The 17,876-nt window shown below is 34.8% G+C and overlaps 1 protein-coding gene across 3 annotated transcripts in view; it reads left to right on the top strand.

Annotated features, from left to right (window-relative positions):
• LOC6036998 (WD repeat domain phosphoinositide-interacting protein 2) overlaps window positions 1-17,578 on the top strand; it is a 52,272-nt gene extending 34,694 nt beyond the window's left edge. For 2 of the 3 annotated variants that reach the window (XM_038253598.1, XM_038253597.1), the window contains 4 exons: window positions 1,766-1,934; window positions 1,997-2,951; window positions 15,641-15,769; window positions 15,940-17,578. In XM_038253598.1, coding sequence (XP_038109526.1) covers window positions 1,766-1,934; window positions 1,997-2,951; window positions 15,641-15,769; window positions 15,940-16,055 — 1,369 coding nt within the window. In that variant the 3' untranslated portion in view covers window positions 16,056-17,578. The remainder of the gene's footprint in view (window positions 1-1,765; window positions 1,935-1,996; window positions 2,952-15,640; window positions 15,770-15,939) is intronic. The other variant, XM_038253599.1, reaches the window with a different exon arrangement.
• Window positions 17,579-17,876: the final 298 nt, after the last annotated feature.

Raw genomic sequence — 17,876 nt, 5'->3', positions numbered from 1 at the left:
CATCGTTAGTTAGGTAATTGAAAGAACTTTCCAACGAGTCTAAAACATTGACGATTTGGCAACCCTGTCTCGAGTTCTGACCACTTAAGTGACATTTATGTACTTTTTTGAAGCCGGATCTCACTTAAATGTATGTAAACTATGTCCGGGTCCATCATCCAACCCAACGTTGGTTAGGTAATCGAAAGACCTTTCCAACGAGTCTAAAACATTGACGATCTGGCAACCCTGTCTCGAGTTCTGACCACTTATGTGATATTTATGTTCTTTTTTTGTAGCCGGATCTCACTTAAATGTATGTAAACAATGTCCGGGTCCATCATCCGACCCATCGTTGGTTAGGTAATCAAAAGACCTTTCCAACGAGTCTAAAACATTGACGATCTGGCAACCCTGTCTCGAGTTCTGACCACTTAAGTGATATTTATGTACTTTTTTTGTAGCCGGATCTCACTTAAATGTATGTAAACTATGTCCGGGTCCATCATCCAACCCAACGTTGGTTAGGTAATCGAAAGACCTTTCCAACGAGTCTAAAACATTGAAGATCTAGCAATCCTGTCTCAAGCTATGACCACTTAAGATGCCACTTATGAGCCCTTGAGTGATATGTGTGTTTTTTGTATTCCGTTAACGAAACAGACGAAATTTGTGTCCAAACCCATCATATCACATATCACCCATTGTTGGAAAAGAGTGAGGAAGGCACCAACCACATAGGTGGATTAAGTTAGTTTTTTCATAAAATCTGTCACCATTCCCAGATGTAATATTATGTACTATATATTTTTCTAGGAATATTCAGCTTTGTGGTTTAGAGCAATAGTTCACTGTTCTGGGCTCTCCAGTGTGTACTTCTTTAGTTTTTATAGAGTTGGTTTTTTAATCAATTATTAATGTTTGCAAAACCTTTTGTTATTTCCTTTGTCTTTTTATTTATTTATTTTTTCAGACATTTAACACAGTCGAAAATTGTGTAAATTTTGAAGGTTTCAAATATGAAGGTTTAATATTACTTATTTTTTGAAGAATTATTACGTTAATTACAGCGGTGAAAAAAATCACATAAAATATAAGAGGTTAAACATAAACCTAAAGTGTAATATTACATATAATTTGAGATAAAATAACAATAGTTAAAAAAAGATTACATACATCTTACATGTATTTTTTTTCAAAATGATTAATAAACCTTCCATTTTTTGTGAAAAAAGAAGATACTGAAGAATCTTTTTGATAAATATTTTAGTCTAGATGAATATTGGTAGGAAGATTAACTTGTTTATGGTGGCAATTTTTATGTTATTTTTTATGATTAAATTTGATTGTGTTTTTTGAATAAATTCAAAGCAAAATAGATATGAAGTATGTATTTTGAGTTGAACTTTAGATTATACAGTAACTTAAAGAAAATGTTTAATTTAAAAACAAAAAAAATAAGACAAAGCAAAATGTAAAAAGTTGACCAAAGATTTCTAAGACTACCAGAAAATAACTTAAAAAATATAAAAATTCTAAAAAAAAGAAAAACATAAAACAAGATAAGTAATTTTCCAAATAGAACAGAAGTTGCTCAAAATTACCTCCTGAGTACGGAAAAATAAAATCAGAAGGAAAAATATGCACTAGCGAATTACTTATAATATTTAATCATTGTTCTCATACTTCATAGACTTTCAAGCATTCCAAACATACTGTGTCAAACAGAAATAAAAAACAAACATAACATAATTCTAATGTTTCTCCCTTCTTCTCCAAATTCCAGATCGCTCTCCGTGGTATCCAAGCAGGGCTACCGGCTGTTTTCCCTATCATCCGTTGATCGCGTCGACGAGATCTTTGGCACCCATGACGAGGACACGAAAATCGCCGAGCGGCTGTTCAGCAGCAGCCTGGTCGCGGTCGTCACCGCGAGCGAGCCGCACAAACTTAAGGTAAGGCACTAGGATTCCTATCAAACGGGATTTTAACAGGTTCGTTTCCCCTTCCCTCAAAGGTGTGTCACTTCAAGAAGCGGCGGGAGATCTGCAACTACAGCTACCCGTCGGATATCCTGTCGGTGAAACTGAACCGTTCGCGGCTGGTCGTCTGCCTAGTGGACAGTATTTATATTCATAATATCCGTGATATGAGACTGCTACATTCCATCAACAACATGTCCAGCAATCCGGCCGGGTTGTGCACGCTGTCGCTGTCGTCGCACCTGGCGTACCCGATCTCTGCGACGACCGGCGAGCTGCAGGTCTTTGACGCAGGCAATTTGACCTCGCGGCTCAAGATCAAGGCGCACGACTCGACGCTGTCGGCGATGAACTTCTCCTTCAACGGGACGCTGCTGGCGACGGCCTCGGAGAAGGGCACCGTCATCCGGGTGTTTTGCGTCAAGAACGGCCAGAAGGTGCACGAGTTCCGGCGTGGCCTCAAGCGCCACGTCAGCATCGGTTCGCTGAACTTTAGCATCTGCGCGAGTTACGTGGTGGCGAGTTCCAACACCGAAACCGTACATATCTTCAGAATCGACCCCAAGTCGATTGAGCAGGCCGAACGTCGAAACTGCATCGACAGTGGGGCCACGACCCCGCCGGCGTCCCCAACCACCAACAACAACGAGGGCGAGTCGGACGACTCAGCCGGGGACAAACCCGCCAGTGAGGACACCGGCAGTGGAGGCGGCTGGGGCATGGGCTTCATCACGAAGGCCGTCACGGCGTACTTCCCGACCAGCGTCGTTACGGACGTGTTCTCGCAGGACAGGGCGTACGCGACGGTGCAGCTGGCCGAGGCTGGACTGCGCTACGAGTGCGTAATCGCGAAAGTGGAGAAGGAGACGCGACTGCTGTTGGCCTGCGAGGACGGCTTCCTGTACATGTACAGCTTCGACGACTCGAAGGGCGGCGACTGCAAGCTGATTCGGGCGCACGATCTGCGCATGCCGTTGCACGGAATCACAGGTGAGAGAGGATTCATTTTAAAGGGTTTTTGAACAAAAATAAAAAAGGTAAAAAATTGAAATTACAGACCACGGTTTCAACATTTGAATGAAAACAATTTTTTTAATGCATTATACTGCCGTTCTACGCATAATTGTCCCATGTCAGTTTTGGACGATTTTGATTTTATGACATTTTTAAGTATAGTCTGATGTGTACTTTAAGAAAAACACATAAAATCTGGTACTTTGTTCGGAAACTCATCAAAAACAACACCAAGTCTGTTTGTCCCATCGTTACACTTCTACGCATAATTGTCCCACCAAGTATTTTCTTATACGGAATCATTAGTTTTACTAAGCATTATGCCTTGTTTTCCTGTTGTATAGCAAGAGAATCACAAATAAGGGTGATAAACAGCTAACTGGGGCGATTAGGGACACATAGGGCTAAGAGGAACCCACGGGACAATTATGCGTAGAAACACAGAAATCGGTCGAAAAATTTCAATCGCGTTTTTCTCAGTTGCACTTTTTCGAACATGGGACAATTATGCGTAGAACGGCAGTATACACCTGTCCTGTTGTTTTGCAATCATAAGTTTCCAAAATTTCGAAGTATTGACGAAAATTTTATTTTTGTGAGCAAAAAAAGTTTTTGCGGTGCTAAACATTGTAATTTCATAAAAGTTCTAAATATTTTTTAAAAAGCCCAAATAAGCTAAATATTATCAATGCAGAAAAAGGCGTTTTAGATTGTTTTGAGCTGGTTAGACTTCTATTTCCATTGAAATTTTTCAGTTTTTTGAAAAAAAAAAATTTACCCCTGATTATTCGAACCAATTTGAAGGGGGCGACATAAACTTTGAAAATATTTGCAGCAGCCTTATTTTAATTTTCAAAATTGCATTTTTCGGGATTGAGTTTTTTAAATGTTAGTTCGGAAATAGAAAAAAGTTTGAAAATTCTGTAAACATCATTCTTTCAACAATTAAAAGATATCTGTTTGTTTTTTATTGCGGCTTCCAGAGATTTGTCAAATACCTTACGTCATGCTTGATTTTTGGAAACAATCATGGTTTTTCAAAACTATTTAAAACTTAAAAAAAAATCCAAATTCATTTTTAAATGATAGATTTTAGAGTCACTTGATGTTGACATTAAGAACGACGCGTTGAATAGACTTTTTGTTTACACTTCGACATTTGCCCTATTACACTGTTATACTATATTTGCAATCGAAAAGTATTGAACCTTTCCAAAATCCGTCCAACTCCAAACAAAACTTACTTGAGGATACCGTGGACAACTTCCTTAATCCACTTAAAAAGGTGGAGCATCCGTGGAGCATCAACTATTCCCGTCTTCCAAATACCCTATCCTTGGTTTGCGGTGGAGATGGTAACGGCCAGCAATGGACGGCTGTCATGTTAATAATCTGGAATTGGTTCTACTCTTAAGCTTAACTATATACAGTAGTTGTTCGGTAACTGGGCGTTGTTTAACTGGGCTGCTTTTTAACTGGGCGCTCGATAACTGGGCCGTAGCCCAGTTAAAAAGCAGACAAACGTCAAAAAACCAAAACAAACCGAAATCACCGAGGGGTTTTTTTTTTAAATTTATATTTATTTTGATTTTCTCTTCCATGTACATTCATTCAGTTAAAATATTATTGAGTGTCCAAACCGAGGGGTTAATGGATGCAAAAATCATGGTCAACAAATAAAAAAACTTTTTTCAAACTTTTATGTAATTTGAAGTCACAATTAAAGAAATATGAAAAGTAATCATTGTAAACAAATTAAAGTAACTTTTATTTTTAAATTTCATCAAATAAATATTATGCATCGGTAGTCCCCTCGTTATTTTTCGTTCAGCCCAGTTAGCGAACAGCATTCGATGACTGGGCTACGTTCTCAGCCCAGTTACCGAACAACTGCTGTATTCTTATGCAACCTGGACTTGGGTTATCATCACATAAACATGACGAACCCACTATGCAACCCACTAGAAATCACTGTCTCCAAGCGAAGGGAAATGATTTTTTTTGATGAAACGTATCCTTTTTTAAGTTTTCCAAGAATGAGCGAATTTTTTGCAAATTTGTTTTTTTATTTTGTTCAGTTTGATGAAATGACTTTTTTTCCATATCTTTGTCCATAGAAGTCTCCATACTCATTTTGGCAACCGTCCATACAATATTCAAAAATATGTTACTTGATAACGGATTTTCTAATCAATTTGGTGTTATCGGCAAAGTTTGAGATATTGTTAAGGACCTCACAGAACAAAATAGAAATACCTTTAAAAATACCTATTTTTGAAAAATCTGTATTTTTGAGCTATATAGCTATAGCTGGTAAAAATTAATTTGGTAGTGTTAACAATTTTTCGAAAAAATAATCATAATTTATGGAAATATGTGAAAAAAGTAAAACAACTTTTTTATACTTTATAGATGTCAAATCAAATTTTCAATCAAAAAGTAATTTATAAAAAATTTGATATCGTGCACCGTTTTCAAGTTATAGCCACTTTTAACTTTTTTACATATTGAAGTCATGACCAAACGTCACCATCGCTGAAAATATGTTTAAAGAAAAGGTCAGAAAATTTCCTCAAAATTGTCCCAAAAGAAATTGAAGATTGAATCATTTGTTGTTGAGAGACAGCCTCAATTTGAATTCCATTAATTTTATAAGTAAATAATCAATTCACACTTCCTTGTAACCTTTTAACCAGTTCCTATCAATTATGATTTTCAACTAAATCAAACTGTTGTGATTAAATTACGCCCAAGCAATATTAATAATTGCAGTACATCCGAAAACACCCGAAAATGTATTACAAAAATTAAGCGGGATTAAAACCCTACTGCGTTGTGTTTACCGCAGAGGGGATTCTTAGATCGGGTCACATTTTACAGAATCTACAGGGGAGGAAGGATGCGTGGACATACCGTACCAAACGCTCTGTTGTAACACTAGTTGCTTTTTTCCTTTAGTTGTCTGACATTATACCTAATCTAAATCTAATTTATTTTAACCAAAAAGCATATGATCCTTTTTTTCGGAAAAATGGCAAGCTAAAATGGCTTTTCTTGCAATGCTATTTTTAAATACTAAATTTAGTGATGAAACACAAATAACAATGCTCACCAGAATAACACTCAAATTTTCAACTTCAATAGTTTTTCTTTCCCAATGATGAAAAACTATCGAAGTTTTGGCAACCCTATCTACAATTACAAAACTTTAGTCGAGTTTTCAACCTATTTCTATGATATTTTAAAAATAAAAATGACTTCCGGAACCGTCCTACAATAAATCTTTGTTCAGGTTTTCGAAAGACATTTCATAGTTGTAAACCTTGATAATCTGGCAATCTTGTCTTTAAATTTCATAAAACTTTCCGAGACTGTATGTTGTAGATATTTAAAAACTTAAAACCACTCTCAAACTATCTACTTTTCTATGCGTTATGAAATTAAAATATTTGGCAACTTTATCATAAAATAATAGATATTATTGGATTATTGGAGATCCATTTAAGAGACTTTAGTGCAGGGGTGCTCAAAGTTTTTAAATGGCGGGCCAAATTTGAAGCTCACATGAGCTTGCGGGCCATAGGAGATAAAAATGTTTTTTTTTTTAATTTCAATCTATAAAGCTAAGAAAAAAACAAAATATTAGAAAACAAAAAAAATTAACTGTTTTGTACAAAAAAGCCTCCAGTCAATTGGTTAAATTTAATTAAAATCAGAAAATCAAAAAAAAAATACCAACATAAATATTATTCATCTGCTTTTCATTGCAACTTTCGTTCCTCAACTATCATGGTTTCACAAATATAATGATAGTTTTAAAGTTGTATTTAAATAGATTTGTTTTCTTTATTTTTATATATATTTTAGAAGGGGTGACACAAACCTTGTAAAAGTGTGTAAATTATTTTTTTAAATTATGTGCAATCTTAATGATAAATAGTTGCTTAAGGATTTTTCAAAATTTATTCCTTCAATTTTAATAAAATTTCAATTAATATTTCATGAAAGTTTTGACATAATTTACTCTTTTTAATCACATTTAAACGTGTTACGATAGATAGTTACGATAAGATAGATTTTTAACACAATATTTGTTCCATATAATCGGGATCAAAGTATGGCTTTTCCATACTTTGATCCCGAATATACAATTAGTTTTAAATCAACAAAATCTAAAAAGGTTCACAAAATAAGCATAAACTTTACCTTAATTTCTAAGAATTATAAAATCACTTAAAGATGCGTTAAAGGGCCATTTTACATGATCATTCAAAATGGGTCCGCGGGCCACAAAAAATGACCTCGCGGGCCACGTTTGGCCCGCGGGCCATACTTTGGTCACCCCTGCTTTAGTGGAACTTTTAAGGCGAGTTTTTTTTTACAAATTGGATATTTGATAAAATTTTGCAATCCTGGGAACAGTTTTATGACTTGGCAACCCTGTTTTGCGATAGGGGCAGGGGGGGCAGAATGGCCCGCCTAAGTAAAATGCGCAAAAAACCATAGAAAAACATACAAATTTATGAATTCAGTGTAGTAGGCTTATGCTTTGGGATGTTCCCTTCAATGTTGTATACTGGGTTGATGAAAATTTTTCGATTAAAACTATTTTTGGTGCACTTTAAAAAAAATAATTTTTCGACTACTTTTCCTGGGTGCGGGGCAGAATGGAGCACCCTGCGGGGCAGAATGGGCCACCTTAGAAAACAAGCCATTTCGTCTAATACAACGTTGAAGGGAGATAAGAAATGACTTACGGGACCTTTCTAACATAGTTTCCATGAAGTTAGACCACTTTCATAAAAATAGTCACTTACCAAAACAAACATTTTTGAAAATAGTGTTAATATGTTGTAATAAGACATTATTTTTACAAATAAGCATCAAAACAACTAAAAAATCAACTAATGTTGCATTAAACATGATTTGTGAAGCTACCAGGAGCGAAATAATTCAATTAGCTCGAATTTTGTAACTTTTGATTGTTTTTATAAGGCAAAAAAAGGGTGGTCCATTCTGCCCCCAAGTGGATTTTAATTTAACACTTCCACCACCAAGCCTCTAAATGATTTGAAGGTTCCGTTGTGTAGGGATTATGGGTTGCAGGATTGAATATGTAATAAATTATTAAATGAGTATTTAATATAAGATTGATATAATTCATAAATAAGAGTTAAGAGCGCAACAAAAAGAGCGCACCTTCATGAATATTGCCTTGTTAGCTGATTGTGGATTGAGTGCGAGAGCGCGCTAGCGAACTGCGAGAGAGAACAACGAGCGAGAAAACAACGAGATGCGCGCGGTCGGCGAAAGAGAGAATGAAGATTGTCAAATCAGTTTTGTGGTTAATTTCTGTGGAATAAGACGTGTTGTTTGTTAATTGCAAAATATCTGTGTTTTTATTATAAAAGAAAGTCCCCGATCACGACAATGGCACAGTCCGGTAAGTCGAACCTTTTGATTCATGAAAGATCATTTGTTTTGTTTGAATTGTTGTGTTGTGAAATCCAACAGTTTTGTTTACCTGCCAGGATGCAGGTCCAAAGTTTCGCTTTGTTGTTTTGCCTGTGTTTTGAAACAGGTAGATTTTTGCTTGAACTTGTTATTTGAAATTGATAAAAGGCATAAAACTATCTGCGATAATTGACGGTCTTGAATTTAATGAATGATTTGCTTGTTGTTGTGATATTGGGAACGAATGTTTTGTTTTGAAGTAGTAAGTTTGGCTTTTCGTTGTGATAATTGAAAACCAATGTTTTATTCTAAGTTTATGGTGGAATTTGAAGGCAAATAATTTGCTCGAAATTTGATTGTTTTTGTACAATTACATTTTTGCTTTAGATTTGATTGTTGTTGTTTTGATTGACGACCAATGTTTTGTTTTTAATTTGATGCAATGTATAATTGTTGTTGTGGAAATTGAACTCCAATGTTTTGTTACGAATTAAACTTCAATTTTTTGCTTATTTTTGTGATTGATGAAAATCAATATTTTGTTAATAATTTGACAAAAGATTTGATAAGATTGTGGAAATTGAAAATCAATATTTCGTTTTGAATTTGATGGAGGATTAGTTTGCGATTGAAGGTAGATAATTTGTTTTAATTTAGTTGTTGTTTTGGTAATTGAAATCAAATTTGTTGTTTGTATTTTATTGACGACCAATGTTTTGTTTTGAATTTGATGCAAAATTTGATTGTTATGGATTGTTGTTATTATTGATGATCTTTATTTTTTATTTTGGGTTGGATGCTGGTTATTTTGGTAATTGAAGACCAATGTTTATTTTTGAATAAGATAAATATTTGCTTCTTGTTAGTTTTGTTTTAAATTTAATGAAATATGCTTGTTGTGGCAATGACTTGATGCAAAGTCCAATAAAATCACAAATTACAAAATTTACAGGTTTAATTTTGATTGAAAGATTTGATTGTTGATGAGGGAATTAAAGACCAATGTTTTGTTATGATAAGATGACAAATTTGCTTATTTTTGCGATAAATGAAAACCAATATTTTGTTTCGAGTAAGATACGAGGTTTGATTGATATTGTGGTAATCGAAAACCAGTTATTATTTTGAATATGATGATAGATTTGCTTTTGTTGTGGCAATCGAAGGCCAAGATTTGTTTTCTGAATTTGAGTTTTGTTATTATAGAACGGTATTTTTTCGGTTTTAAATTTCATGCAATATTTGATTGTTGTTTTATGATGGGCAATTTTGAGTTTTAAATTTGACGCAATATTTGATTGTTTATATGGTAATTGATGACCAATGTTTTGTTTTGAAGTTGATGCAAAATTTGATTATTAATTTTATGGTTAATGAAAAAATGTTTAGTTCTCATTTGAATGAAGATTTGATTGTTGTTATTATTGACGATAAATTTTTACTGTGAATTTGATGCAATATTAGATTGTTGCTTGTTGCTGTGGAAATTGAAAACTATCGTTTTAAAATTTAATGAAAATTTTATAGATTTATGCAGAAATTGACAATCAATGTTTTGCTTTGAAATTTTATTTGAGCAACGTTTTTTGCCGTTATAATTGATTAGTCATAGTTAATTTTGAAGTCTCTTCTGTGTTGGAGACTGACAGACCTCTGCGATGGTAGTCAGAAAAAAAGTCTCCTCTGTGTTGGAGCCTGACAGACCTCTGCGATGGTAGTCAGAAAAAGTCTCCTCTGTGTTGGAGCCTGACAGACCTCTGCGATGGTAGTCAGAAAAAGTCTCCTCTGTGTTGGAGCCTGACAGACCTCTGCGATGGTAGTCAGAAAAAAGTCTCCTCTGTGTTGGAGCCTGACAGACCTCTGCGATGGTAGTCAGAAAAAGTCTCCTCTGTGTTGGAGCCTGACAGACCTCTGCGATGGTAGTCAGAAAAAGTCTTCTCTGTGTTGGAGCCTGACAGACCTCTGCGATGGTAGTCAGAAAAAGTCTCCTCTGTGTTGGAGCCTGACAGACCTCTGTGATGGTAGTCAGAAAAAGTCTCCTCTGTGTTGGAGCCTGACAGACCTCTGCGATGGTAGTCAGAAAAAGTCTCCTCTGTGTTGGAGCCTGACAGACCTCTGCGATGGTAGTCAGAAAAAAAGTCTTCTCTGTGTTGGAGCCTGACAGACCTCTGCGATGGTAGTCAGAAAAAAGTCTCCTCTGTGTTGGAGCCTGACAGACCTCTGTGATGGTAGTCAGAAAAAGTCTCCTCTGTGTTGGAGCCTGACAGACCTCTGCGATGGTAGTCAGAAAAAGTCTCCTCTGTGTTGGAGCCTGAAAGACCTATGCGATGGTAGTCAGAAAAAGTCTCCTCTGTGTTGGAGCCTGACAGACCTCTGCGATGGTAGTCAGAAAAAAAAAAGTCTCCTCTGTGTTGGAGCCTGACGGACCTCTGCGATGGTAGTCAGAAAAAATTCTCCTCTGTGTTGGAGCCTGACAGACCTCTGCGATGGTAGTCAGAAAAAAGTCTCCTCTGTGTTGGAGCCTGACAGACCTCTGCGATGGTAGTCAGAAAAAAGTCTCCTCTGTGTTGGAGCCTGACAGACCTCTGCGATGGTAGTCAGAAAAAAAAGTCTCCTCTGTGTTGGAGCCTGACAGACCTCTGCGATGGTAGTCAGATTAAAAAAAATGAATAATCTGTGCTGGAGTTCTTTGCGAAAGCAGTCAGATAACAATCTCCTCGATAAAGGAACCCGACAGACTTTTGTGATGATTTTTTTTAAATAACTTCGCAGTAGGAGCCTTATGGATTTTAAAAATATATTGTTCAGCAAATCTTTTCATTCAATTAAGGACCGTCTTTAACATCACAAAAGAAATTGACCTAAGAAAATGAATAAATAAATTTAAATGTGAAAGTGAGCACTTTTTGGTATCCACAAATAAAGCAATATGTATTTTGGCGTTATGTCTGTGAACTACCTAAAAAAAAATCATTTGAAATTCATCGAATAGGACTAAAACGGTTGTCACTAACACTGGAGTTGTCATCTCTTGAAAGATAAACCTCTAAATTGAAAGACGTTAATGATTAAGTATTCCATATTGATAGTTGTTATGGTTAATTGTTACTTTAATCGATTTACTCAGCTGTGATACAAAAGTTGCTTGAAACACAACATTATTTCACAGGGAAGTAAAAATTTAAGTAATCGTTAACATGAACAATACATTATTAGTTAAAAAAAAGGTAAAATAATTCACTTAATAATTAATTTGATGCATTTTTAAATAATACATAAAGGAATGATTAATCATCAGAAATGCCTAAAATATAATTTAAAGTTTGAGAGCGTTGCGTCACAAGAGAAAATAATACAAATATTTAAATATTAATTTTGAGTGGAGAAGTATGAGTGACAATTTGAGCAACGAATAAAAAATACATTATTTAAAAAAAAAACTAGGAAATATTTATTATATTTATTTTTATTTTTCAATGCAATATCTGTTATTTGTATCAAAATAGTTCAAAATCATTCATTAATTTCGATAGAAATTATATTTTAACACTGTATCATTTTATTGAGTAAAAAAAAAAAACTTTCAGAATTTTAGTAATGTAAATATAACAAAATTAAATTAAGAGAAACATTATTTTGAAATAAATTAAAGAAACTTTGGGGTTCTTTAATCGATTGTACATAATTATGAAACCATACTTTTTCAAATTACATAACAGGAGTTTATCAGCAAAGAAAAAGGTTAAAATTTTAAATAAGAAAAGAAATTATTGACAGGGATCGTAAAGATCGTGATTAAAAATAAATTTAGTTTCTGTGAACAATCTACTCAAGTAATATATCAAAGTTGCTTGGAACCCATTTTACATTACGAGAAAAATGAAACAAAATATTTATATATAAAACATTAAAAAATCTTTCAGCTGTTTTTAGATAAGCAAGATACGTTTTGAAGGAAATTATGGTTAGGATATTGTCTCCTCCGTGTTGGAGCCTGACAGACCTCTGCGGTGGTAGTTTGAAAAATGTTTCGCCTGAGCTGGAACTCTTTGAGAAAGTAGTCAGATTGCAATCTATACATCTATGCATTACAAGAATAATTGAATAAAATATGTTTTTGTTGTTATCTGATAAGCACAGTACATTTTGAAGGTATATATAAATAATATGACCTTAAACATTGTTTTGATCATGATTAAATGTAACATTGAATAATCTAATCTACGGTAATATCAAAAGTGCTTGAATCCATACCTTTAGCTACAATAAATACAATTTGAAGAGAAAATTAATTTGACATATAATAGAAATCGAATATAGCGGAACGGCATTTATTTCAGTTTATATATTTTATTTTTATTGCAACAATTTACCACATGATTTTGTTTTATTCATTAGAATAATATTTTCTGTACTATGTTTTGTTTCAAGATAAACAAAAATATTATTAAGTAGACACAACAGAGAAAAAAAACTATTCGGTAAAAACTATCGTTTGTCTGGTTAAAAGATCGCGTAAGTGAATATTAATAGAAAGTTCAAAATATTTTAATTTAAAAGTTGAAAAATGTTGATACTACCATGCATTTACAGAACAAAATCGTTAAATCGGTAAATTTTTTTTTAAAGAAAGCTTTTGTGGCAAAAATAAACAACATTTGATTTTATTTTTATAAAAAATGTATTTTGTGCAGCAAAGCACATTTTGAGCATTAATTGAATTATTTATATTATTTTTGCAATTTGCTTCATTTATTGAGATTGCTTTTCAAGAAATCATCTTAAACTGAAATATGGACTATTTTTATTTTATAAAAGTGTACCGGTACTGATGAAAACAAATTCTTCGAAAATATTACTGATTTTGCATTTTAGTAATTTTTGCCATGATTTATTAACAGTTTCAAAATTAGTTAAAATGCGGTAATTTTTGATACAATGTTAAGCGGTGTAGGCACATCGGAAGGAACCGGTCAAGAAAAAAATCAAATGGGCAGCAGTAGAACCGAAAGCAAGCCAGATAGGGTGAAGAAAAGCCTCAAGAAAACGCTCCCTCTCCTTTGTTCTGCTGTTCGTAAAGCTGTTTCTTGACCCCTTTCCTTCCGATCTCCATACTAGCCTTTATTTAAAAAAAAAGGTTGTTTGTTTTAGCTGTACAGCTTGGTTGGGAATAAATTACAGAAAAGTACAGATAAAAATATTGAAAATGAGGAAGGAATAAGCTTGCTTGTAGATCCATTTTGGGTGTTTTTGGGTATTAATTACAAACATATACTTTTCGTCACGTCTGCATTTAATATTAAAATCAGTTTATGTTTACCTTCAAGTCCCGTCTGGTGGATCAATCGGACGTGGCACTGGGCTTGGGCTCATAATCCATAGATCGGTTTGAACTCCGTGGCGGGCGCACATAAATTCAAAGTGTAAATTTGAGTATAAGTTAAATAAATTACCACATTGTATATATTTTTGTCCGGTGGTTTAGTGGTTAGCGTGGTAGCCTCTAAATCCCAGTATGGCCTGGGTTCAATCCCAGACGGACCCGGTGGCATTTTTCGAGACGAGATTTGCCTGATCACGCCTTCTATCGGATGGGGAAGTAAAACGTCGGTCCATTTGCGTAAAAGAGGTTTTGGGTGACTCACCACACAAATCCTTCGGACGCCTAGAAATGAGCAGAAACTTGCAACAGAGCCCACAAAAGACCCGGGGGTCGTTAAAGTGGATTGCTTTGCTTTTTTATATATTTTTAGAAATGTTTATTCTTTGTTTTTTTATGGTACACATAAATTTAAAACTTTAAAAACGCCAGAATTATGCTTCATTTGTTATTCAAGTCAGCAACATTGTTTTATATTTCATATTCACAAAATGATAATAAATAAAAATAATGTGATTCCATTTCATTCGAAATGTTTAAAAAAATAAAAATTGCTTTTGAATTTGAATTATAATTTTTTTAAATCGTGTTGTTTCAGCAATGTTTGTAAAATTTGCTTTTTAATTTTAAATTACATAAAATTTAAAGAAAATCAGGTAAACAAACGTATTGCATAAAAAAATTGATAAGCCTGCGTTTATTTGAGAAATATTTGTGGTTTTTGTTTTTCTCCTCGTTTTTTCTTTTTCTTATATTTTCAGGTGTTTTTAAATTTTCAACCTCATCAGCGCGTTCCATTTTCTACAACTCCTGCGATCGGATGTCAGTCTTTTGGACAACATAGATGAAACATTTCGAAGACTGCGCTTTCGTATTTAGATCAGCATGAAAACAAAGTCGAGGAACCCGACGAAAATCTTTTAGGAAATTAAAAAAAAATATTGATTGATTTAGCATTCATGCAATTTTTCTGTTAGGAATTATGATTGATATTCGTCATCTTGAGAGTAGAAAAGAGGGAGAATGTAGGGATTATGGGTTGCAGGATTGAATATGTAATAAATTATTAAATGAGTATTTAATATAAGATTGATATAATTCATAAATAAGAGTTAAGAGCGCAACAAAAAGAGCGCACCTTCATGAATATTGCCTTGTTAGCTGATTGTGGATTGAGTGCGAGAGCGCGCTAGCGAACTGCGAGAGAGAACAACGAGCGAGAAAACAACGAGATGCGCGCGGTCGGCGAAAGAGAGAATGAAGATTGTCAAATCAGTTTTGTGGTTAATTTCTGTGGAATAAGACGTGTTGTTTGTTAATTGCAAAATATCTGTGTTTTTATTATAAAAGAAAGTCCCCGATCACGACACGTTGTTGTTTGTATACCTTGGTAGTAGCATCTAGTAACATTATAAGCATTGTACAAACTTTTTCAAACAATCCAACTTTTCAGAAAGCTTATTTAAAAACCTCGAAATAAACAACATTTGCGTGGTTTTGTCAATAATTTACATTTTTGCTCATAATTCGAAAAATACAATGAATTCAAACGTCGTTTTCGGTATGGTGATGATATTTGACGTCCTTTATAAGACCCTTGCCTTACGGTTGGTCTAAATCCATTCTAAAGCCCAAAACCAAGGGTGGCCCATTCTGCCCCCATGGGCCATTCTGCCCCCCCTGCCCCTATTATTGAATGAATAAGAAATAAGTTTATAGGTCGAAGAAAAACTGAATTTGATAGAATACTCAAAAGCAATAAAATTACGGTTAAAAATGCATATTCTAAATTTTCCAACACATTAATTGTTTTTCATTCTTCCCCTTCCAGAGGTCGACATCGGCGGCAACGAGAACGACACCTCGGTGCTGAACGTCGTCTCGATGACGGCGTCGATGATGCCCGCCCCGGGCACGTACGCCGGCGTCCTCAAGGGCCGCCCGGGCGACAAAATGTCAGGTTAGTAGTCCCTACGATATACTACTAACCCCCTCCCCGGTGTGGATCGTGGACCTCACAATTTGTCTCTCTTTATCTCTCCTTCTCTCTCTTGCTGCTTAACACCGCCCCGCCCAAAATCCATCGTCTCAAAAACAAAACTTCGAATTCTTGCCTGGTGTCCATTCCAGCAGACTCGGACCGCTGCCGGGATCTGCGCGAGGCCGTTGAGTACCCGGTCAAGAACACCATTCCGCTGTACGACGACATGCAGTTCCCGCCGGTCACCCCGATCACCGTGGAATGACTCGCCGGCGGCGTCCGGACGCCCAAGATCAGCAGCACCGTTAGCACCGGCAAGAGGCGTCACGCCAAGTAAGACGGAACTATGATGTGGACCGACCGTAGCGCAGCGAAACCCCCGGAATTTGTGGTTTTTTTTTTCTTTTCTTCGTTTTTAAGTGTACAGTTCTTAAGATGTGTATCTCTCTGTTATTGCTTTTAAAGAACCATTTTTATTTCACTTTCGTAACTCTGTTTAAGATGTAGCGTTTATCTTATGTGTCTTTTTTAATTTTAAGCATCCATATATATATTCATATTCTGGAAATAAACAATTTTTCTTCACCCTTGAATCATGTACTTTCAAAAGGTTGGCAAAACGTAAACTCTTTCGGTAGGATTTCCAAGTGATAAGTATAACTTGCCCGTGGTATTCGGATCGGTGAGTTCTTCAAGCAAAAATCTCACTCTTCATTTGAACGAGAAAACACTATCTTAAAGTGTGTGTCGCTGCTGAAAGTAATACAAAGTAAAACAATAAGCAATAGTATTGAAGTCGAGTCAGCAGCTAATTGAAAAAGAAAAAGAAAAATGGTTAAGTTGTTAGGTTAATCACGCAAATAACACTTTATTTTGGTTTTCCCTCTGTAGCTTTTTTTATATACTTTACTTACCCTCCAAACAACAAAATAAAAGTTACACCGAATGGCAAAGAGCGAGGACAGAACAATAGCAAAATATCGTCGTTTCAGCAACTGCCATAAAGGACGAACATAAAAAAAAAACAAAAACAAGTAAGCACTAGTAGTGGATTGTGAAAAACCTGAAAAATGATACCAAAAACAGTATAAAAAAACTCCGTGTAAAAATCTACAAAAAATACTCATTGTTAAGTTATTTTTTAAGCATTCAGCTGTGTAAGAATACAGAGAGAAACAAAAAAAAAAGATAAAACAATTATATTTTCCTATTTATTATTTAGAACAAGCTGTAAATATCTGAACCAACTTATTTTATGCCTTTCCAATGCTTCCCGTTTCCCCTTTCAGCAAAAAAAATTAAAAAAAAAACAGTTGCAACCTTTTATTTCCATTACTGACACACACACACCAGCAAATGCAACCACGCGCTGATCAGAAAGCACAAGTTTAATCTTATATATCTGTGAGAAAACGGAAAAAAGTTGAGAAAAAAATTATAAAAAATATTTCGAAAACGTACCTAAAAAATTTAATTATTACGAAACGAAACTTAACAAAGGGCGAAGGCCCCCTTTCATAAGTGGTAAACCATCCCGTCGTGTTAAGAAACTGAAAACAGGAAGCAAAGCAAGAGTAATGGAAACAATGTGTGTTTGAATGTGCACTAATGGTATCGAAAGAATAATAAATAAACGCAAAAAAAAAACAATACAAAAAAAGAATTTATTTATCAACACACACACACACAACCACAACTGAGAGAGAGACAAGTTGACCCACAGAAAAAAAAACAAGCAAAAAGAAGGTCATCACATCAATAAGTAGCAAAAATTCTTTTAACCCAAAATAGTAGCGAGACAAAAACGCAAGCAGGCGTTGACGTAAAGAAAACATAAAAAAAAATAAAAAATAGGTCCAATCATTGTTCTTCTTCTGCCATACGCAAATATATTTCTGCTAAAAACAACAAACAAAACAAACAAAACAAATCGAACACAGACGCGCGCGCATAATCACACAAAAGAACGAGAACAACACCATTTTAGCAAACGGAAAGATTGAGCCATACTGCAAAAAGTAAAACGCGATAAAGGAAATCTCTCGAAGAACTAAAAAATCTGTGACAAATGTGAAGAGCGACAACA

This window comes from Culex quinquefasciatus, chromosome 2 (genome assembly GCF_015732765.1).
Source record: "Culex quinquefasciatus strain JHB chromosome 2, VPISU_Cqui_1.0_pri_paternal, whole genome shotgun sequence".
Taxonomy (NCBI): domain Eukaryota; kingdom Metazoa; phylum Arthropoda; class Insecta; order Diptera; family Culicidae; genus Culex; species Culex quinquefasciatus.
This window is presented reverse-complemented; position numbering and strand designations above follow the sequence as displayed.